This window comes from Thunnus thynnus, chromosome 11 (genome assembly GCF_963924715.1).
Source record: "Thunnus thynnus chromosome 11, fThuThy2.1, whole genome shotgun sequence".
NCBI classification, from domain to species: Eukaryota; Metazoa; Chordata; class Actinopteri; order Scombriformes; family Scombridae; genus Thunnus; species Thunnus thynnus.
The window spans coordinates 13,638,731-13,664,356 of NC_089527.1; the positions used below are offsets into that span (position 1 = coordinate 13,638,731).

At 38.1% G+C, this 25,626-nt stretch overlaps 1 protein-coding gene across 1 annotated transcript in view; it reads right to left on the bottom strand.

Moving 5' to 3' along the window:
- epha6 (eph receptor A6) overlaps positions 1-25,626 on the bottom strand; it is a 200,124-nt gene that overhangs the window by 124,266 nt on the left and 50,232 nt on the right. The window contains exon 3 of the mRNA XM_067603256.1: positions 22,938-23,601. Coding sequence (XP_067459357.1) covers positions 22,938-23,601 — 664 coding nt within the window. The remainder of the gene's footprint in view (positions 1-22,937; positions 23,602-25,626) is intronic.

Below are 25,626 nucleotides of genomic sequence, written 5' to 3' on the forward strand. Positions count from 1 at the left end.
CAGATTGAGGTTCTGCAATACTCACTTCAATTCCTACCGTTTTGTTGGAGATGAGCTCAAATGTGGGCAATCCATTACAAAACAACAAAAAGAAAAAAACAAAAATGGATATATGAGATGGAAAGTGTGAAAGTGCTCAGTAAAATATGCTCTGGAGGGATACCTTGTGTAGAAAGGTATGCAAATCCAGATCTATACAGAATCATCTTCAATTGTATGTAGAATCTGTAAGCACGGTTCAGCTGATATAGGGTTTTGCGTTATAGGGTTATGTGTTATATTAAAAATCTATCCTATTGATTTAGTGACTTGCCTGATAAAGTAGCACCAGCAGTTAAGAGCCAGATATTTCGCTCAGGATTTTGTTGGAGACCAGAACAGAGCTAAAAAGAGAGTGAATTATGGTCAAAGATTTGTCAGGTGGCCAGAAACATGACTAAATGTTGGATGCTGGATGTGTAAATATATTTGTGAACACAACAAGTTTATAAGGTAAAATTTCAGCTTGTTGTGCCTCCCCAAAGTGGCAAAAAATCATATTAAAACAGATTTAACACTAGAACCCCATGGCGGTTTTTCAAATGTATGTAACTATGTTTTAATAAAATATTCATGTTCTCCAGTCTTTGACTTTTCATAAAAAAATGTTGTGTAGTACCCTTTATTTTTAAAAATAATGAAGATGAATCCAGATTTAAAACACAGGCATTTACATCTATAACCACAACATGGTAAAATTTACCAGCAAATGAGATGCATTTATGTTTATGTTAAAACTGAACTCTAAATTGCTAGGCAATGGCATTCGTTGGAGTGTATGATCTGACAACTATGTGAAGTCATAATTAAATCATAAAAAGAGCAGAGGAGAATGACCAGCAATGAAACCTACGCCAAGTGCCTGAAGAGCAGGAAAGCTGTTTGTGGAAAATGCACAGTCAAGGCGCTGGATGTCTGCTCAAAGTGTGTTTGAGGGACACAAAGTGTTCAAATGAAGATGATTTAGCCTCCTCACAAACATTCATTGTGTTTAAAATTTAGTTGTAGTTAGCTGATTATTCATTCAATTTTGTTTCACCATGTTACCGTTTATTGTTTATATGCAAAGACAATGCCTTTATACAAAGACAGAACACATTTTTAGTATTAGAAATGCAGTGGTCAGGCGCACAGGTAAATTTTACCCATTGGCGGTCCACATAGGTGACATATCATGGTCATATGAATTGATTTTGAAACAATCATATGTGTTGGTTGGTTCTGCATTCTGTCATTTGAAGTATGAGGACACACCATTGTCATGAGCTGCCCTTTCGTAACAAACTACAGAAAGCTGTGACTCTAACACCTGTTTTCCAGTCGGTGACCCTCCTGTGTACCCAAACAGCTGCAAACCATTTCAAACAGACAAGGATGTGAAACCCCTACTTCTAAACCAACCAAAGCCATTGTTCTTTTCTCCCGTCTGTTTTCTCTTCTCTTGCCTGCTGGATTTCCAAAAGAGGCTGAGATTTCCCCTTCTTGTTCTTTGGAGCAACCTCCTTGAGTGGATCCCACAGAGAGACCAGAGACCTGTGCTCCCTCTTGTCTCCTCAGACTTACAACAGGAAGCCTTTTCTCTTCCCTGCAGAGAAAACTGCTGATGTAAGGAAATTGTCTGCATAAAACTGACCAATGTGCAAAGAAGCACACAAACCCTGGCTCTCTGTCCTTCTCTCTCTCTGTTTTGCTGTAAGAAATGGTTTAAATGAAGAGGACACAATAAAAGATTTCCCCTGGGAAAAACAGTGTCGAAACCATAAGCTTTGAACTGTGCAACAATGCTGTTGAACAACGCAACCAACCAAAGGTCTCCTTGTAAGGCTATAACAACATACAGGAACAGCATTAGAAATGCAACATTTATTCACAGATGTAAATGAAAATTGTTTGCTGATGCGAAGTTGCTATAATGTATTATACTGGCTACATTCCCATACAGTATACAGTAGATTAGACTAGGGTGTAGGTCAGACTGCATCTGTGTCTATATCTGTTGTTTTTTTTACTGCCATTTTCTTCATACATACTATATCCATAAGTTTGGCTGCCAACAAACAAAATAGTACAATATTTTTTACTTTACTTTATATTTACCTAAATTAGATAACTAAAGTAAGTCTAAATTGGCATTAGGTCTAAATAAAATATGTCTAACTGTTAATGATCTGGGTTGAAATAAATAGTGGCAACAGAACAGGATGTTTTAACAGTGTAAATATATGAGCCAGAATTGCAGAGTTCTTTCAAAAACTGGAGCATAATGGAAGGAAGATGGATTTTTTTTTGAAGTTTTTATGAAAAAAATTAGAAAGCTTGCATGCACTTCTGAGGGTCATCAGTTTCCAGTCTACTATCAAGTTTGGTAAGATGCCATGCAGACTTGAGTATCAGTTCATTAGGTAAAAATACACATGTACAACATCAGTCAAGCTTCATCCTGAACTGCACAGCTAATTCTGAAAACAAGCATGAACCTCACTGAATGTCTGAATATTAAACTGAAAACTATCTACACCTCCATATTTTTAGCCTACAGCCCATTTGTTTACATTCTGGCACACCTGCGTCATTAGAATTCATGCTGCATTGGATACTAGCAGTTAAACCTTCACCTGGATTACTTTTGATATAGAAGAAAACATCTGAATCTGATGATTATGAGTCAAGATCTGAAGTTATGACGAACGCCTGTTTGTAGGATTTCACAGATTCATGGACGTCTATCCTTGATAGATATCGTAGATCCTGACACCCCTGTAAAGAGTGAATTCCACTGACTGACTGACAAGGTGTATATGATGGTGTATATGATGTCTGTGTGTTTCAATTTGAGTGAGTTATTATTTGAGTGAGAGAAGAAGTGATGTGACATTTGTGGTGAATCAATCAGGTGACAGGTCAAGGAGAGGGGGAGTCAGGTATTACTGTGAAAATTCTCATGTTTTTCACATCTGTTCATATCTGAATAATGTATTCATATTTACACCCTTATCACAAACATATACATATGCATAAACTCTCACATTCCCACATGTTCATCTATGTATAATTTGTGTTTGTATATAAGATTGTACTTAAACCATAATGGTATCTAAGGGGATACAAAATCTGATGACATTTTTGAAACATTTACATTTTTGTGAATTTATGTTTTTTTTTTGTTTTGTTTTGTTTTTTGTTAAAGTTTTCTTTGCATCAGTAATATTTGTAAACATTTGGATTAGAAGTTTGAAATGTGATCTTGATAAACACAAAAAATGTCAATTTTCTATCTATGACTGAAATTATGATTATGGCTTTAAATTAATTTTGACAGGTTACATTATCACTCAACAGTGTTTGGTTGTTTCTTGCCACTTGTTGATAAGCAGTTTTTCCACATGAAGCCTTAACCAGCTGCTCTGTTATTATATTTCAACCAACTAATTTCTGGGTTTGCAGCAGCATGTCTTAGGGAGAATAAAGAGTTTTAACTAAACTGCAAAAGCAGGTAAGGGACAAAGTTTTGGTCATAAACTTCGTCTGAAATGCTTTTTTACTCTATTAACTTAGTGCTGGCAGGAGTTGCAGGAGTTCGCTATACCCTCGATTGCAAAACTTCATTCTCCCACGCACCTGTCCACCTGGTGTGCAATAGACAGTATTCAGTTAGGTTGTAGGTGCTGCATAATTTTTCTTGTGAAACCTGACAGAGGTATCCTTTGTTTACTTAACGAAAGAACCAAAAGCATGTTTAAAATTCAAGAAATCTAAGAAAAGCATTAGGCCTTTGCTTTGTAGTGCCCTGCTGGTTAATCTAGTGTCCACCCCTCTAAGAAAGTAAAATGCTTATCATACCATCTGCTGTGTGTGTTATGTCAACCAATAAAAAAGGGGCAAAAGAGGACAAACAGGAGAGGAAAGAGACTGGGAATTACAATACATTGACCAGGTATGTGAGTCAATTTTCACACATTTAAAACATGTTTTTAAGCAAGAAAAATGAGACAGTCCAACTCTTACTTCAGATTGTTGACTTTCAAATACAGTGAAAAGCATACAAAACAATGAAAACAAATGAAAATACAATCTTATACAAAATGTTTTGCTAAATTTGTTTTGAATTTGCTTTGCCATGTGATGGTTTAAATGGTTTTAAATAAAAAAAGAGTTCACATCAGCAGGTGTGAAGACAGGTGTTGAAGACAGGGTGATCTTAGAAATTGATCAAAATTGTTAGTTCACCGGTATATGAGCAGAATGAAATGAAGCAAAATATTTTATCTACCTTTTAATGGCACTTAACTGTTTTATGAAACAATTTGTAGTCCCAACACACCGTACATTGGCTTTTTAACCAACCTTTTATGTTTTAAAGTTGTCTCACAGGCAATCAGAGTCATAATGAAACTGGGGTATAACACTATGAATAATTTGAGGTTGTGATGTAAATATACAATAATGGTCAATGTTCAGACTCTAACGATACTGTATGATGTTAAACATAAATGTAACAAAATCATAACATTTCAGGTAACATTCATTCATTGCATACTTCAATTTCCCAAAATCTTAACTAAATGCTCCTGTTATCATCAGTCTAGATAAGAAAAATGAGTCTCATGATGTCATAATGTTACAATGTCAACAAATCAAGATGTGATTTTGTGAACACAAAGAACTGAATTATTGCCTGGCCCCACTGCCCATCCTAATTTCTCCCTAGAGGAGAGATCAGCATCTGTTGGATAAGGGCAGGTGTGCACTGACACACAAACACAAACACACACACACACACACACACACACACACGCACACACACACACACACACACACACACACACACACACACACGTACACACACAAATACCCAGCATGAAGTAAAATTATTCCTTTCATATCCCCACACATGAACTGGACCCCACTCATTTCTGCACCACTGCAACTGAGAGACTGAGACTATGTGTGTGTGTGTGTGTGTGTTTCCTCTGTTGTCTGGAGCTTTGAAAACCACAGCAGCTGCAGGTATTTTTCACTTACAGTGCCATTTCTGTTTAACTCTGGTTGATTGAAAGGAGACAAAGAAAAAGAAACAGCTAGAGAGAACCATAGTGGCTGGTAAATGGCTTCTTCATTGATTCTGTGTGCATGTGCATGTGTGTGTGTGTGTGTGTGTGTGTGTGTGTGTGTGTTTGTGAGAGACAGCAGACAGACGGTAGTCGGGTGCAGAGGTTTGGGTCTGACACCTTGGGGTCCTCTGGTGCCCTGACACCCACATACTGTTAATCACTGCCCATGATCCCGCCCTGCTGCTGTTAACACTCAGGAGGAAGGGGCTCCTTTTACAAACTTATCTTAAGCCATGCGGTCATGCACAGAGTCCTGGGGCCAGATGTATAAATCATGCGTATGCACAAAAGAGTATATTGGGTGTTTTCACAAACAGAAATTGGCATCCATAAAAGAACAAAACAAATTTGCCGTCTTCACGCTTAACACCATGGCTGTTATGAGTCAGCTGAGATGAGAGATGCAGCAGAGTGGAGGATTTCAAAGACAGAATTACTCAAGAGATGAATTAATGGATTTAAGATGCATCCATTAGCAACCGCTATGTCAACAGTATTAGCTGGGTGAGCATAATCACTTAAAATTTACATTGCACTGCATTTTTAGATGCTGGTAACAGATTAACAGGAAGGTACTGCTTGCCAAAAAACAAAAAGTGGAATGTGAAGCAATACTGTGACACCTTCTCTTACAATATTAAGTCAAAGTTTGGCCTTTTTCTACCTTAACAACTGTTGAATACTTTAATTAGACATATAATATGTTGCTGTGTTTAAATTAAAAAGGCAAACTCTTAATGTCTATAACACTCTGTAAAAGTAAGGACAGATATATTGTGTTTTTGATATTTTGGCAATATGTTACAGAAATCATGTATTATATATGGCTGTACTGGATATATCACGTCATAAAATTTCCTGTATTATTTCATATATTACTGTCTATCATTATCACATACAATGTAACAGACATAAAGTTGTATTGCAAATTACAATTCTCAGTTCTAGTATGAATAATTTACTAGATCATATTTGTATTATTTGTATTTTATTGTATTTGTGTTGCTCCATTGCATTTTCCTGTAGTACAAAAGAAGAATTTTTGAAATGTCTGGAATGCAGCTTAATATATAAATGTCAGAAAAGGTGATGGCACTAAACAGTATAATTGCAAACACTCCCATTGTTCTCTTTCACCTGCATAACTTTATTACCTGCTGTCACTCTGAATAAAGACAAGGAGAATGCTTCAGTGATGGAGACACAGGCAAATCAATCCCCCATAAAACAAGCTGTATTGGTTTATAAATCAGTTCTCCAGTCTCTGCCTGTGGCTGCTCAATAAGCATACATCAGCTTTAATGTAAGGAGTGGGATGAGCTGCCTACTAGATGCAGCTGCTGATAGATAATAAGCATGCACAACCACATAAGTATACACACACGCACACACACACACACACAGACATATATATAATAATAAATATAAAATATTGCAAAGTGCTCTTTTGTCTCTGTAACTGTTGGCCTTTACTGTAGTATAAAAAAACACTTTGCATTTTTGGAGGTTATACTCTGCGAATTCCAGATGAACCACCCGTTTGACTAGTTGCTGCCTAATGGTGCAGTTTTACCATTACAAAGAGTAATGACAGTTTGAAATGGCTCCACAAAAGGCAATATTCTACCATTCAACTGATTTGTAGCCAAGCACTACCACTTAAATCGCAACCTCAAATTGTGCACGGGTGGAACCATACAAGTATGAGTTCAAAGTGTACACATAGAGAACAAGAATGTACAGCATGTATTTTAACCACATACTTGTTCAGTTCATTCACCTTTCCATTTTCTTCCGTCATTATGCCATTCCTGCTCAATGACTGAACACAATCTGATTGTTAAATTAAATGGGATGTCTGAATTATCCCACGGATGGTGCTGTTTAAACCAATGAGATTAGCTTCCTCTGTGTAGTGGAATATCGCCATTATTCGACTCACTTGGCAAGAGAAACAGACACACACAGTATGAATATCGCAGTGTGGCTGCCAACATTCAAGCCTTAGTGACAGATGCTGTGTATTTGTTTAACATATTGGTGGCTACAGACCAACATTTCTCTCCACTTTGCCTATAGTTAGGGACGTTATATTCAGGGCACTTCATGTGTATTGGTGATGGTGTGTTCCTGGCTAGGGACGGGACGATATACGATTTTATCACGGATCATGTGAATTTCCATTATCGGGATAATCGTGAATCCGCATAATTGTGAATATTCTCATATGAGTGACTTGAAAAAGCTGCCTAGCTCGCTAACCATCTTTCTAGTCATTCCTAAGTCTGTCACCATGGCTGAAGACTCGGCTTGCCCATTGTGTCCCCCAGAAAAAAAGTTGAATCGGATGTGTGGAAATACAATAGATTCCAATCTAAAGAACGATAGGGAGATGAGTATTGATGCAATTGATGAAATTGTTGTTTGTACCATTTGACATCATGGTAGAGAAGTGAAAAATAGAGCCTGATTTACAAAATACAGGAATTATCACATACAATTATTGTACAATGTTGCTATTTTTTATTCATGTGTTTATCGATCCTTTATTTATGCAGGGAAACCTTATGATTTATGATTACCTTATTTAATATAGTTTGATTGTTTGTTTTTCGCTAAAAAGAATGTTCACAAAAATGTGTGTCTTGTCTGAGATGCAATAAAAATTGTTGCATCACAGATAGGACACACATTCCCATTTTAAGAGTTTTAAGCATATTTTAATGATTATTGGGATAATATTGTGAATTGCAATTATTTTGTCCAGGATAATTGCGACATGATATTTTGATACCATACCATGACTATTCCTGGCACAGGATGTTTTGTAACTGCAATTAGGTGTCTTTTCTTTATTATTCCAACTGCACAATCCATGTCTGTGAGTATGCGAGGGTCCTCTAGGGTCTGCATGATGTAAATTTTGTCATCAGAGGGTGTATGTGTAGGCTCTGTGCAGACATCCGTGCACTTCCAATTTGTTGTGACCGTGCAGATTTGTCCGTACAATCAATAGCTGCCGATTTACTGCGCATGTGGGGAACGCAGCCTCCAAGCAGACTCTAGAAAGTCGTATAAACAGAACTACTATACGTCTGTGGTGTCTGCAGCTGTCTGTTTACACCTCCGCTTGGGAGTATATTCGGGGCTTTATCCTTTGAGCTTCAAATAGTGTATATGTTTTAATAGATAATTTAAAGTTACAATAATCAGACACTGTTGAGTTGTCAAAACAGGATCACATGCATCTCAAATGTTGGTAAGAATCATTGAAAACATGTTGATGAGAGCCTTTTCTTGGAATCTGGGGTAATTATTTCCTCTTGCGTTTCTCTCATTTAAATATGTTCCATATAGCTGGGTGTGTGTGATTAATGTTAAACTGAAATATGCAAAGTTTGCATCCCTCATTGATGCAAATTACATTACTGTTCTTGTCAATCATCTGATACTTAGGACTCTCAAGACACTGAATTCTCAACCTGGAAATTATTTCTCAAAAACACAATAGCTTACAAAATGTATGTATTCATTTCTTTTTATTCAGGGGGTCTCTATTATGGATCTGTGAATCAAATGTATGAATCTACTTCACACTGTAAAATTTGGGGAAATAAATATAGTTATATATGACATGCAGTACAAAATAACTGACATACCTCAATATGTCCTTTTAACTTGAACTTTTACCTTCTGTAAACCTCTTTTTGGAATTCATCTTGCCTCACAAAACGGTTGAAAGTGGACTAGTAGAGGTACAAGAACAGACGGATATATAAAATACAGGCTTAATTCCTAAAACGTCAAAGCAAAATACAAGCCACAAGAGAAGTGAGTCACCATCGTTCCCAGCTACTCAGCTTTAAACTTTCTCCCCTCTAGTTAATCTCAGCATGAAGAAAACCCAATTACAGCTACTCTACTTTATCCATGCCCAAAATACTCTTTCCTATGGCTTAAGCCTACGTTTTAGCCTGATCAATGAAGTTGTCAGCATTAATTCAAACAGATTCCATCCGGTAAGTTCTGGGGTTTCATTGTATGTCTGTACTTGTGGGGGGTCAGCCAAAGTTCAGACCTCAATCCACCTCGAGGGGAACGGTTTCACACCACGGTCTTCTCTAGAACTGACCCAGTTCTGCTATCGCTGCTTGCCGCATTCAATGGCTGGATTAAGTCTATCCATGGTACACTTGTGTATGTGTGTGTGTGTGTGTGTGTATGTGTGTGTGTGTGTGCGTGCATACGCCTGTGTGTGTGTGTGTGTGTGTGTGTGTGTGTGTGTGTGCATGTGTGTGTGTGTGTGTGTGTGTGCATGTGCATGCATGCGTGTGTGCAATTCCACCAGTGTGACTAACAAGCTTGGCTGTTGCAGTCCAGCAGATTGAGAGACACCTACTGCTAGTTAAAGCCTTTTGTACCCTGCGGTCACTGGCTCACTTTTTGCGCTGGTGCTGCTCATATATGGGAAGATAGAGGGATAGAGTGAGGAAGAGCATCAAAGTCAAGTAAAGTCAATTTAATTTTATAGCCCAAAATCACAAATCACTAATTTGTCTCAAGGAGCTTTACATATCGTACAGCGTATGACACATTTTGTCCTTACACCCTCGACCATCAAAGAGGTGATAGTACTGTCACTGTGCTGACATTTTTGTGAAATGCAGCAGAGTATTTGATCAGATCATCATAGTTTTTAAAAACATAAACAAAATATCATGATGTAAGATTTTTTTTTACCAGTCTTTGTGACTTCAAACAACAAAACTGTACAGCACTCAAAATATGCTCACAATAGCAACACTGCCTTACTTTGTCATTCTTCACTTCAGTCACTCATATCTGGGTACACTTCCATGTGCACAATACTGCCATTACAGCAAATTCTGTGAGGCACAATTGCATGAAAGCAGCAAAACTCACCTCAATAATTGCCTTGACATGACAGAAAATAGAACGTTTGATTATCCAGAATGAATGGAGTTTCGACTTTTGTTTAAATTAAAAATGTCCTGCAGTTTTGATAGAGCTCAGATTGCCTGCTCTACTCCAAATGATTTCACTGTCTGAACTTGTAATCTGTGTGTAATATTTTGGCCTGTTGTGTAGAAACGAGTAAATTTCAATTTCTGTCACATTTCAGCACCGTGTTCATTTTAATTGCACACATGGCTCATGTTTTGCGATTGTAACAGAAACATGTTTGTGTGCCTACACCAAGCCGGAATGCTTGCATTTTTGATAATAGGTGGTCTGAGCAGGTGGAAACACAAGTACAGTTTCATGCCAGTTGGAGTACCAAAATAGAACTGTACAGTCTGCTCTGCAAAAACAGAACCTCGTCTGTGCCATGCTACCCATCTTGGCGCAAGTAGGTTCGCTCGGAGCCAGGAAAATGTGCAAGTGCGAAGAAATTAACAGGCGCCCAACAAAAGTGGTATTGGTGCAGCACCATCAGGTATGTTCAAGCATATAAATAAAGACTTTTGAGTTTAGGGACAAGAGAACCATTCTTTCTTAGCCAGTATATAAGAATTATGTCAATCTTTCAACAACAAACTGGTAGATCCATTACTGCTCCATGTTTTGTCGAACTGCAACACTAATGTCTAAGATGCTGCATGTGACGTGTACACACAATTAAAAAAGCAAAAGCAAAAGTTTCTTTGAAGCCAACATGGTAAAAGTCACTTACATCTCTGCACTAACACAATAATATTGTTGCCTTGGAGTGATGATGGGATAAATGCATGGATAGGTTGGTACTGTGATTGGCCAAAGGAAATGATCCCTGTAAACAGGTGTGGAGGAGAGTAACTGTGTTTGATGGAGCTGTGCTCATGCATACAGTCCATCAGTATGTATGAGAGAAATCTGGATAGTTACAGTGATATCTTAATTAGAACAACTTTCAAAACCCCATCTCCACCCCTCTCGCTAATGAGGGCTGCTTATAAATCATTCATTTTTACATGGCAGATGAAACGCACATATATATTTATGTTTAAATTATTGTACACTAGAGTATTAAGTCGTTTACTTTATGTCTGCGGGGTAAACAAACTGCCACTGAGGAAAAACACAGTCATCATTGACGCTGGACCCCCCATAACCCCTGTTTTCTTTTTTAAAACTGGGTAGAGGCTGTCTCCAGCTCCTAAAATGGGCTTTCATTTATGACAAGTCTTCTCTTCAATCCAGGCCTGTGATGTGTTATCTGGGCCATGTCGTGCTATCCATACCCTTTAATGACTAATTCAGTTTCTTGGCTTATGTACTGAAATAGAACACACACGCACAACAGGGAAAAGGGAAATCAATTGAAATGTTGCAATGTCTGACAGGACTGTGCTCGAGGAGACCAAAAAAAAAAAAAAAAAAAAAGAAAAAGAAAGAAAAACATCAGACGGTGTCGCATGCTTTTGTTTTCTGAGTGAGAGAGTATGCCGTGTCGAGACAGGCAGAAGCTGTATGTATGTATGCAGGGTGCTGGTACGTTGGGGAATGTATTTTTTCCCACTGTCTTTGATCACTTCCCGGCTTTGAAGTAACTCTCAGCGAAGGGGGGAAAAAAGCCAAGCAGAAGTCACCGTAAGTTCACATCGCAACTAGGACTCTCAAAAACTGCAATCTACATAATTTATTCTTTTAAACAGTTAAAATGTGAAGAGATGAGGAGATCTCTAGGTGCCCAACAAACCCACCCCCCCCTTCTTGACAAGCCCAATTAAACACTCTCCCTTTCCGCATTTGTTCTCAATTACAGTTTGAAGAGCGACAACATGAAAGCCTCTAATGCTCATCAAGTGACTGATTTAAAGAGAGACAGTAGAACGTATAAAGCACCAGCAATATGGAGATATGTAATTGATATACAATGTAAACGTTGTGCAGCACACACATAAAAGAACACATTCATGCTCATGTACATGAACTCCCACTCACTTCAACATGTCTTTCTTCTCTCCAGCTCTATAAATACACTGCATTTCAGACATTTAGACAAGCCTTCATGTTCCAAGATAGTTTGTATTCATCTGTGTTGTCTTATCTGTATTGTTTAATGTTGTATGTTCTTTCTTTTTGATCGTTTTTTAATGGATTTCTGCTTGTTAATGACCTTCTAGATGCACATGTTTTTTCAAGGCTATTTATTTTAGTATCAAATCCTATTCAAACCCTGAAATTAAGTAAAACTTTGATCCTGACATTAAATTTTGGACCAAATATTCCCCAAAACACACAACACTATATAGCACAGTAACACTAATTATAATCTTTAACACCAAAGTCGAACTTCCTTAATCTTAATCTATTTCTAATCTAACTAGTAATGTCTAACCATTAATTTAATCTCCAACATAACATTTTTCACTGTGAAAAGCTGCCAACACATCCTCACAATGAGCTATCAAATGCAGGTCCCCACAAGGATAAACCTGATTTCACAGACACACAGCATCTCCAGCGAATGATCTAGATTGAACGTCATTGCATCACACAGATCAAAGTATGGAGTACAGTAGCTTAAATCAGATTGACTTGCACAGTGTTTATATGAAAAGATTATGTAGAGCACATTAGGGAAACCAGCAACATTTTTTCCCTGCACAGAGAAATTAAAGATGGTTGCCATGTTCAAATTTTGCATTCCCTGACAGGCTACCTTATTAGCATAGGCCTTTTAAAGCAAAATTCACATTACACAGACAGAATACAGGACAGCTGCTACAGCAGAAAGAAACCAATGATGAAACGGAAAGTCAGAGTACTGGTGTTATACTGTAGTCATTTGTTTCTATTTTGTACATGCTCTGCTATCTAAGAAACTTTGTTACTGGTTTAGAGCCTTGTCAGTGATGCAGAGCTCCACCAGTTATCTGCTTGTCTGAGTGGTGGCAGCAATTAAATCAGCTGAGTGCTGGAGAGTGAGGCAGCAGCAGTTAGTGGAAAGATCAAGTTGTGGCATGAGTATGACAAGATGACCACTGAATTTACAAAGAAGACCCCACCACCCTATTTTTCACTGCCACCCACTCTTCAACCTCCCTGGCCTGCTCCAGATGGTGCCTATTTTTCACTATGCCAAGCTGACCGTGGACATTGATCCCCACTGCACGGTCAACACCTATCAGTGGGACAAAGGAGTTCCACATGTCGAGGATACAGTCAAGGTCTGCAGGGTTCGAATACCACGCAATCTTAAAAAAAGCAATTATTGGTCAAGGTATTAATTTAAACTTAAGTTTAACTACTTCACTTTTGAGGTTTTATGCAAATCAATTTTGGCCACAAAACATTCTGGCAGTCTTCTTAATTCTGTCTATTTAATTCATGATGTACAAACCAAAACAAAGACAGAATAAATAAATGATGGGGTGATATATTAAATATTATGTTTAATTGATTAAAAGGATAAAATCATTCTTAATTAACAAATGTATTCTCAAGTTTCCTGTGCCATTAAGTGGTCACAATGGGCAACTCTGCCTTAGAAAGTTAAAGAACCATGTAAATCATTTAATTATTCTGGGTTTCAAGTTGACCCACATTGGTCCGAGCGATTTTTCAGTCTAACAAAGTTAAGGGTCCCTGGGACACACTAACTGCTGGTGCTTTTGGTTATTAGAATGGGCAATTTCCAACACTAATAATGAACCGCGCATACTGCATCCATTATCAGCCCCAAGATAGATGTGTGTGACATGACAGACACCACATACTAATGGAATTAAATTGGTACAGTTTAATTTCACTAAAACTGAAGCTACATTATTAAAAAAAGACTTTGTCAAGAACAGTTTTTTATACATCAACTGTTATATATATATATGTTCCTTCTACTGTATCCTCCTGTGTTGTTGGATTCATCAATTTTCTGATTACTCACAAGACATAAATGTTTTGATTATATCTAATAAATGTTTTTCATTTTCAGAGATTATTTACTGCGCATGTTGACAGCATGTAGTGACACAGAACAGAGTGGTGGGCTGGCAGCAGCAATTTACACTGGGAATTATTCAAGCCACATCAAGCCTTTGGCAGGGGAACTCCACGCCTTTCAGTGGTATACTGAGTTTAATGACAACTCAGGGGAAATATGCATTAGCATACCGTCAGTGTTCAAAGAGCATTCAATTACATTCTTTGTGATAGCTGCAATAGCAAATGCTAATACAATGACGGTGCAGACAACAAACAAACTCGCATTTAAGTTCAGCCGTACTATATGATATGCATTCACAAAAGTATATCGGTTTTATCGAGTAAAAAAACTCAGCTAAATGATGGGTAATTTACAAATATTTCATGTGTGATGACACATGTTTTCATTTACTAATGTCTGGAAAGCAATGGGTGGGTAGGCAGAGAGAACGATAAGAGGGAAAAGCTGGATTAAGAAATGGTAATGAACCTGCTTTTGATACACCTCAGCTTTGTCCTTAAGAAACTCTTCAAAACTGTGGTGTATGTGTGTGTGTGTGTTGATGCAGAATGAAGTGGGGTTAAATTTATCTGACAATTCAGGATCCACTACCAGCATGCTCTCTCTCTCTCTCTGTCTCTCTCTCTCTCTCTCTCCAGACACTCCCAATTAAGCCTGAAGGGCCATGCTTGTTAAACTAAAACCATCCTTTTCTGAAATGTCACAGTGTCTCCCTGCAGTGTGGCCCGTCTGTAAACAGCTCTGTTGCTGATTCCAGCCCAAACCCCCTGGTGTGTCTCCTTGTGTGTGTTTGTTAGAGTGTGTGTTCTGAGAGCAAAATGTTGTCTCTTGCATTAAACACTCACGTGAATGCTTGGGTGCATTTTGGGGCTTTGTTTGCGTGTTGAGTTTGTCGCTGACCACGATGCCAGATGGTTTGGCGTGTGGTACGGTTTAAGCTGTTGTATCTTTGCCTGAGTGTGTGTGTGTGTGTGTGTGTGTGTGTTTGTGATTCATTACGGGAGTCTTTGCCTGTGCATCCCCTCTCTGTGTGTGTGTGTCTGTGACATCTCATTTGGCGGGCTGACAGATTGAAGGATATGTGCTGTAATTGTTGTCTGACTGTCTTCGTGCTGTAATTGAAAATGTCTTATAAGTGAAACTTTCTTCAGGATGTTTATACCAGCATGCCAATTAACATTGGTCTTGTTACCTGCCCAATTACCTGTGTCTAGCTAACGTTAGACACCTCATTTAGTGCCATGCAAGGCTATAGAAAGTGTTGATAACAGAACATGTTGTTGAAGAATTAAATCAACTTATCAAATGGATATTATTTCAGTAACATGTCAGTACACACATGATAGATATATAATAGTCTTTCACCTTTTCTGTCCTCACAACATCATATTAGTCTGAATTTTTTCAATCATTTCACAACATTGTAATTTAAGTGCCATAATATTTGACATAATCTCCTTAAAAATGTTCTATTAGAAATAAAATGTTACACACGTTTAAAACTTTTTTTTTTGTATTAAAGCTAATAATATCCAAGGTTGCAAGTATTTTTAGTCCCCTTATCTTAACATCACAACTTCATAATGTCATTATCTTATCATTATCGTGACCATAACTTAACTATTTCATTATCTTCAAATAATGGATTATTCATGAATTTTGTTTTTTGTGTTTATATTGACTTATTAAGACTGTGATAGTGAGATCATTTAATTTTCTTGTTATTTCAAGATACCAAAACAATAAACTAGTGATCCAGTCTAATCTAAATCTTGAGATAACAAATGATGGTCATAATGGGAACAATAAGTGAAGTTTTAAAAAACTATCAGCACATTTTATGATCTTGAAATGAAGAAATAAGTTGTGATGATTGCGAAACAACAACAAAAAAACAAAACCCAATCAAACAAAAAAAAAAACCAAAACAAACTGTAGCACCCAAATGGAAACATACCAGTGTACACACATAAATAAACACACACAAACAAACTCTGATTTCATTATTCATAGCACTGCAGAGAGCTTTTACACAGAGCCTGACAAACACAGACCTGCTGTAAAACACTGAGTGGTAACAGCATCACCTAGATTGTCTTACACTGAGAGAGATGGAGGGATGGAGAAAGATGGAGAGAGAGCGAAAGAGAGAGAGAGAGAGAGAGAGAGATGTATGAGTGTGTCAGTCATTTAGGTAGAGCAAGACACCCTCTTGCATTAACACCAAGGATTGCACATATTGATGTTTGGTCTGTGTGAGTGTGTGTCTTTGTGCTTGTGTGCAGGCCTATATTTAGACGGATATATTAGCTGGTTGCCTAGAGTGCTGCTAGCCAGGTGGGGGGAAATATTATACAATATATCTTAAAGAAAGAGGATATTTTATTCATCCCAACACAATGTCCACTTATATCTATGTTAAAAAAAATACCTCATTTACAAAATTTGTTATAATGCAGACTATATAAAACCAAATATTGATTTTACAGTCCAAAGAACAATACTCCGCCTGTAATAAAAGGTATAGAGACAAAAGTAACTAATGGAGATAAATTGTGTAAGAAAGCATCTCTTTCTCTGCCTCCCTCAGCTCTTTCTGTCTCTGCCTCTGTTGCCTCTCTTGAGAGGGAATGTGCAACATCCAATACGAAATCTTTATAAAGCTACATTAACTACAGTCAAAGCTAACACATTTCTGTGTTAAGCAACAAGGAGCCCAACGATGCAACATGATGAAATCAGTGATAAAAAGGCTGCATAGTGAATACTTCTACAGAAATTACATCACAAGTGTAGAAAATTCTTCCAAATCTTTATACACATTACATGGGCCCAAGTCTGACATTTACAACACATAATATAGCCTCTGATCATATAACCTTATACATTAGTTTTAGTCAAGTTTCCTTCTCCTCCTTCTCAACATAGTCATTCTAACAGAAATGAATGCCAACGCACACACTGAACGGGAGATTGGCAGCTTTTCTCTATATAAATAATTATAAGAACAGCAGCAGCAACAACAACAGTCATAATAGTATCGAAATTATTATTATTTGGCATATAGGTGCATTTCACCAAAAGAGGACAGTGGCCACTGCTAGCCATTGTACTTCCCATGGTGGTCTGGGATAAGCCACCAGGGATAAGGTTAGAAATGGCCCTATAGTGCATATATGTATGTTTGTATATATGTTTGTGAGTCCTTCTTAGCCATAACAATAAATTGCTCCTATTAAACTCAGGTTCCTTAGCAACACTATCCAGTGGGCAAGGTGACCATCAAGAGGTCAAATGTGGTGCATGAGCTATCAATAGTGTGTGTATGTGTGTGTGTGTGTGTGTGTGTGTGTGTGTGTGTGTGTGTGTGTGTGTGAAGGAGAGAAAAAGAAAAAAAAGAAAGAGAGGCTAGAATATAAAGAAAGCAGCATTTTGTATGGTGTGGTGACGCCAAAAAAACCCCCAAAAAACAAAAAACAAAAAGAGAGTTGGGTTATTGTCCATTTATTTGTGCAGATAAAACAAATCCATTAAGAGTTGATGCATTGCTGCCACCTGCAGATGAGTGAAATAGTGTGAAACTATTAGCATGACTGTGTTTCATGTCACCCACATGTGCAGGCATGTGCATCCTCCTGAGTGTGCACAAGAGCAAACAAAACTCTCATAAAAACATTGCTCCATAGTCATTAGTGGTCAAAAACTGGGTACCTTTCAACTCTAGGCATATGGTTTAAAATGGTTTTAACTCAACTGCTGTCTTGTGATCACAACCTGAAGTTTAATATTTTAGTCCCATAACCACGTTGGTGCTTATAGATTAAAGTCCTAATGGAATCTGAAATGCTCCTATTTATTCAGGCTCCATTCAGATAGGAAATGAAATTGTGAGAGAGACAGTATGCAATAATCTCAGAGAAAAGAGGTAAAACAAGAAAAAATGAAAATGAAAAAAATGAAGAGGTGGCTAGCATAAGTCTATATGTGTGGAGGAGCATGCTAGTAGTAATGTGGGTTATAGGGGTTATTGTTAGCTACAAGATTTGATTAACTTCAGCCTTACTGCAGCGTATTGACAGTGTAAACTTCTTTCAGGAGATGGATAGGGGATTAGTGTACTATTGTGACCAAAAATCACTGGGTTTGAATCAGAGATTTATTTTTTTTTTTTTTTAATTTGGCTTTAGCTGGGTGGAGAGAATGTCCCTTTTTCCTACCTCAGTAAAGCTAAAGTCATTTATTCAGACTTCAGACTGCTCATCTTTTCTCTAGGATAAATGAGGTGTTTGTCACATATCTGTAGCTGGTCTAGTGTTAGGAGATATTTAAGGAAAATCATTTAAATACTAAACTGATCTGTGGTGCTATTTTGTGAGATGTGATAGGGAGAACTTTGGCTCACACCTCTGCTCATAACACACTAATCGTTTTAATTCAAAGAGTAAAAAATACTCTCAGTAGAATAAATAATTAAATATTTATCTCCTCTAAAACACTTTCAGGATGGGATTTTTAAATTCCATTTGACTTATGTACAGTGAGTGCATGAGCTGCATTAAATGCCAAATTTATGTCATAACATGAGCAACCAGAGATGAGGAGCACAAAGGTCAATGTTGTGCTTTTAAAACACGTATCAACTATGGTATTTTACTGAAATCACAGATCATTTAAACCTGTAATTTCTTTCCAGCCTAATCAAGCAGCGACAGCATTTAAAGGACCAGTTGGTTGTAAACTGGGGGATTGAAGTATTAGCTTAGCCAGCCACCTCAGTCTTTCTCCCTCAATGCCCAAGGCGCTCTAGTGGTACCTTATGCGGAGGCTTTTAATAACGAAGCTTGTTTGAATGCTGGAACAATGAACACGGGCTGCATTTCAGGGCTGACATTGCAGTAAAATGCCATCACATTGCCCAAAGGGCCAAACTTAACCCAAGTGTGAAATCTGCCTCTCAGAGAGTGAGGGGTGATGGATAGAGGGGAAGAAAGAGGGTATGCAAATTGAGGTAGTCTCTACTGTGACAATAGGAATGCTGATTGCTGATGATATTGTGGTTGCTTATTGTTATAAGTGACAAAGAGTAGAAATCAATGCCTCTTTTTTACCTTGATGGATGAGGCAACAGCCTTTAAAAATAAATATGCATAATAAGTATGGCTCTTGAGTTCTGTGAACACAGGGTAACCAACAGCAAACACATCTAATACAGATTTAAGGTAAATACTTGACCGCTTTTAGCTATTTAAATATTTGGTATGGTATGTAGACATTTCTTTTTTTTAAACCCGTGTTTTTAAAAATGAACTCCGTGATTTTGTTGTATTATGTTGAAGTACACGTATTTGTGAGTCTAGTAAGGCATGCAACAGGGCTGGATGATGCAGAGCAGACGGCAGGATTGCACCACATCATACCATCATCTCTAAGATAAAGAACATGCTTGAAAACACATCTCAAAAACAAACAGACTTTGCCATCTGTTCTCCCCAAAGTCCTCAAGAGCAAGTTTATCTACCATTACTAAGCTTTTTCTGTCACACAGCAATTAACACATATATAATATACAAATAATGGAGTGGCAGACTTGAATGAAGTAACCATTTTGGTACAGTCCGGCTTTAATCACAGCTGCAGTTACACCCCTGGCCTGTTGATTGTGATGCAGCTGCGAGTGCAGCTGGGAAACCTTGCCTACCCGTGTCACAAGATGAATCGTAATCAACTGTACAAGGACATCTGGTTCTATATGGTGGAAGAAAAGTGGCATAGATTCTTGAAAGCATTTTCCAAAAGAGCACTAAGTAAGGCTGTAGTTTGTGGTGGTGTTGGATAGCAATAAACTGTTAGATCTACCTGATATTTTTGACGAAATTGCATTATGTCATGCATTTTGTGTTGATACTTCCATATATCGTGCATCTTGTACATTTTAGCAAAGTCAGGACACATTGTCTTTATCTAAACCAGTGTCTAAGCCAGTGTCTTTCTTTATGTTAAAGCACATACAGCACCACACATAGGTGATAAAATCATTATTAAAGTAACATCATATTAAAAAAAAGTATAATTGTACATGTCAGGATGACAGAATGATCAGGCATCAGCATTTAGTCAATGAATGGAGATGTGTATTTACTTTCTACATCTAACACTTTTGCACTTTTATCTGTAAGTCTTTTGGACACTGTAGATTTCAAATCTATCTGCTGTAGATCTTAGACATGTGTACTTGTTGACCTGACCTTTATAAGGTTTGAAAGGAAGTTATGTTGGGCCTTCATGAAGGTGAGTTTTTTTGTACTATAGTGTTCCCAGTGAGTGGTGCTGCCAGCGATAACCCAAAGCTCATATCAGAGAGTTGGGGATCAAACTGCTACCAAGCCAGCCAAGATGATCTGTCAGACCGAGGTGGCCCCTGGGACTGCGGGTGGTAGACCACTGATAGCGACAACAACATACACCTACACGGACGCCTGATCTTATATCACACACTCCCTTTCTCTGTACATATAAATCACACTCACTCACTCACACACACACACACACACACACACACACACATACACACAACACAGTCACATGCAGACAGCATTCAATCTCCACATCCTCTGAAAGAGCTCTGAATCTTCAACTTTGACATAGGACACAGTACTATTAATTTCTTTCCCTGTCACAGTTCACTATTGCACTGCTCACTGTAGATTACCCACATACAATCATCATGTTTGGCGTTTCACATCATAAGCAAAAGATAGACTTAAATTCATCAGCATAGAGACATACAGACGAATCCAGGTTTTAGGCCAAAGGAAGTCGCCCAGTTGCCATTACTGCAGTGTCTGCTCACTTGTAAACTGCATATAACACTGTGATTTATGTACAAGGATCTCACTGTTTGGACATTTTTGCACAGAAATTTGTCCAGACAATCCAGTAAAAGCAGTTATATGTCGAAAACATAGCCATCGTATATTTTTCAGCAAAATTTAACCACTAGTCCAGTTTTTATAGATGGCTCTTTTCTGTGCTGTGAGCTGTTCTGTTATGAGGTACTCTTACAAGAAACTGAGACTTTGAAAAAATGGAGGTGTAAGTCACAAGCCTCTGCTCCATGGAATCAATTTCACTTTCATATATCTCCATTAAATCCTCATGTTTCAATCACATTCAGACACACTGAGTGATCTGCCTACATGGGGGCTGTGTGAGCTGCTAGCCGACTGATCTCTTGCTAGCTTGGTATGTTTCCTAGCCAAAATTCTACTTTTACAGTATCATGTGCTTCCGATTTTTTATTTGCTTAAATTATGCTTTTATTCTGATTAAAATGCAAAAAATCATGGAATTAGGTGAATTAAATCATAAGTTAGCAAGTTATTCCTGCTCGGTAAGATTAGCTACTCCACACAGCACTTTCACATCCAGACTTTGGGGGTCGAACAGAAGTCGTTCACTAATATTTTATTATTTAATGGTGGTGGCACTTGAGAGCGCAACTCATAAATTAGGTGCCTGATTCATCTATAACAATGTCTATAGAGCCATTTGGTAGACATTTTAACCCTAAAACAACTATTCAAGTGTTCACCTCTCTTATCCATCTCGATTGCATTGTTTAGGTTTTCTGTCATCTTAGGAAACCTCTTCATTAATCTTGCATGTACTATAATCAGTCACTGCTGAGTACATTTTAGCCTTGCAAAAATGATCTCTTTTGAATCTCTTCAGTAATTATTGTCTAACAAAGGGAAAACAGAACTACAATTCATGTGACAGTATAAAATATGTTTGAAAGGAAAGGAAATATTTTAAATTACAAATATTTTATATGCATTTGCACACACACGCACTAAAATACAGACAAAGACAGCATCAGGAGGCTCTCTACCATCATACTAACAATCCTTAAGACTCTGATCCACTCACGTTACTGTAGATCTCATCTTAATCTCCAGAGGGTAAACAGCTAGCAACAACGGAGGGAGCAGAGAAAATTAAGGAGGGTGATGAGGAGCATGGAGGGATGAAAAAGGCAAGTGAAATAAAAAATCTTTCACCGAGGAGGAGTTTGTGTGGTCTATAGAATATAGGGGCTTGTAGAAAGATAACACTGACACAAAGGTTAGCGTTTCTAGTTGTTGAAAGCATTCTTACAGTAAAATGCATGAAGGAGATGGAAATAAAGCCCTGAAGATATTTATCAGCCATTCCTTCTATCCACAGTGCTTATCTATCTGACTGGCTGATGCCTTAATACTTACGTTAAGTAAACCAAAGAAGAAATTGACTTCCTGTCCAAGTTACTATATCAAACTGTGCATCTTCTGATATGGCTTACCATTTTTATAAGACAGTATTATATAAAGACAGAAAATTATTGTGAATAAGATAAGAAGAGAATATACAGAAGGTATAGAAGTAAGCAAAGCATTTGAGTAAAAATAAGAACAATGTTGCTTTTTTGCTAGACGGAAGGTATGTGCCTCCTACTTGACAATGCAATTCACCTTTTTTCAGACAGCAAATAGTGTTAGAAAATGCTGTTACCCTCAATTTAAGATGGCAAACACTGAAAGAAAATAACATTTAACCTTGATTATGAGGGTTGGGTTCACATGTTTCAAGTGGGAAAAAGGGATTAGGATCAGCTACCAATGTTGAAAAACAATGTAATGATATCTAGACCTGGGGATGGGCTACACGAACGACCCCAAAACCAACCCAAATCAGCATCCCAGAATCAAATTGCCCTCCTGGAATGACCTTATTCTCGATGGATGCTACATTGATGAGAACAAAAAGCAAATGAATAATAAAAAGATGAGGAAACTCACCACCGCACAAGCCATCAATCTCCTCATACCCAACGCTGCAGACGCATCTTCCCAGTGGGACCAACCAGTCACCATCAGCTCCACAGAACAGTTTGGGTGTGTCCCGTTCTTCAGCATGGTCAATACATGCCCCCCTCACCTCCACCAGTGAGGATGAGTCCACACGAGGCACTGTGTCTGGAAACGAGGCCAAGTTCCTCAGTGTGAAGGGACATTTCTTATAGTAAACCCTCACTGAAACCAAGGCAATGCAGGCGCCAATGTCCTGGAATGCCAGATAGAAGCCCTTCTTGGTCATGGGTCCCACCTCACGCACCTCTGTGTTGAGCTTGAGAATGCGATCTCCGAGATCCATCTGAGTAAAGCTCTCATCGGCGGCAATGGTGTCAATCTTGGTGTACTGTGCAGGCTTGAATTTGACACCGTGAGCCTCATCAGTCTCATGGTAGAAGAGGTTAAATGTCTCCTTGCAGGTGCCAGACACCCAAGGGATGGAGTTGCAGTCGCGCAGGGTGAAGCGAAGCTCTACGTAGATCTTTTGGGCTGCCTGTCGAGAGATCCAGTTGGAGCGAAGCCAGTTGTTCTGGTTGGGCTCCATCACATTGCAAACCTGGAAAGTATGGATGGGCCGGTTGTGCTCGTCCATCTCTGTGATGGCATCCCACTAAACAGGAAATATGAAGGGGTTGGGAGAATAGAGAGAAGAAGGGGGAAATAAAGGAAAAGAAAATGGATAGTAATTAATGATAAGACCAAAAGCCTAAAGTCCTGCTAGTGGCTCCAGTAGACCACAGTGTTCAATATTATTGGCAATATTCTCAATATATTTTATTGGGACCAACTAACTACCTCTGTGCACTGATATTGTACTAACTTAGTGGAAATTCTAGCCTGATGGTGGCACAAGGGGAAGAACCAAGCGTCACTTAAACAGGATTCATCCTCTGGGGACTACTGTATGAATATTCACTGCAAATTCCTTCAAATATAGACATTAGCTTTTGAAATACCTTGGCATGGATCAAACAGTCAAGCTGAAAATTTCAACCAACCATGAACATTTAAATCAAATCATGAGAATCACACAGTCTTGTTCAGGCAGTGACAGTTTTTGAGAAAAAGTATCTTTCTCTGGGCCAAACAGACTGATTATCCTTGGCTTCACCACTGGCAGGAAGAGAAAATCATTAACATCCTAGGTGGAGCAATCTTTTTTTCTTCTTGCTCCTTCAGGTCTTTCTGGATACAGTAGGTTTTTTTTCTATGAATGATGTCTGACTCACACTGCCTAGCCATCAGCTCTGCAATTCTCAGGTCACATTATCAGGGAGTATGGCAGCTTTACAGGGTCACGAGGTTACCTGTCCTCATGTTGAGTTAATGGGGGTTTTTAGCCTGGTCCTGCACCATTCCCTGGTTTTATTAGCGTGGGGACTGGCTACATGAGCGACCCCAAAACCAGCCAACATCAACCTCCAAGAATCAAATTGCCTGCCTGGGAGAAAGGGCTCTCAAATCACTTTGCTTACAATGCAGCATTGTACCCTCCAAAGGCTGCAGAGTTTGCTTTTATGTGTGTGTGCTTTGTCTTCAGACTGATATGCAGACCGTCTTGCTTATACTGTACATTATATAGCTTGGGCATGTTATTTCACACACACACATTCTGCTACTGTTACTGTAACTCTCTTTGAAAAACACTGAATAATCATTTTTGTTGAAAAAACTATCAAATTTAAACATGTAAAATATGAACACAAGCTATAGGCAACATTTGCATCAATCTATAACTTCCATTTTGGGCATCAAAAGCCTGATCCAGCCCCTAGACATAGCAAATGTACACTGTTTTCACAGAGACAAGCAAGATATGCATTTGTGAGGTTAGGTGAGGAAAGCCAAGCATAAAGCCATTAATTACCAACCAAAACATTCACATAACTATCATTCTGTATTTACAAGCAATCATACACACATGCATTTCATGTTCTCATTCTCAGGTTTGGGAGGTGGGTGTCCCTATTCTAATTAATAACCAGAAAACTTCTTAATAGGCAAACACGGTCCAGAGGGTTGTGATAGAGCTGCTGGTTAATTTACCAATACTATTTGCCTGATAATCTCACACTGCATTTAATAAGCTGTTTTGCACCTGGCTAAATATTACCTGTTGATGAGAGTGGTAATCAAAGCGTAATGTTTGCTTTCACATACTCATTATCCTTTTTAATAACATGTTCTAATTCAATCATCCAAAGACGACAGCCTCTAATCTGCTCTTCCCTCAAGGTGTAATTGTAGCGCTACACTCAAACAAATTGATTTTGATTAGATGTGATGTTGCCCAAGCAGTAAATTCTGGTAACATATGGTCATAATTTACCTCTTCCACCAAAAATAAACATGAATTGAATTGGAGTAAAATTTTTACTCTTTTCAGTTTTCTTCATAATCCATATCAATGTTTAAGGTAAATTAATAGCCCTAAGGCTATCATCATCCAAAGGCTATCGTCTTTGGATGATTGAATTAGAACATGTTATTATTCATGTTATTATTCATGTACATAGCTATATATTTACCTTGATAAATGTATGCTACAATAGAGTTTATGACTTTGTTTTACTTTAAACATCTAAACATGTGTAAAACTTGGAACCTATTGGACAATTCTGTGTGTACATGATTA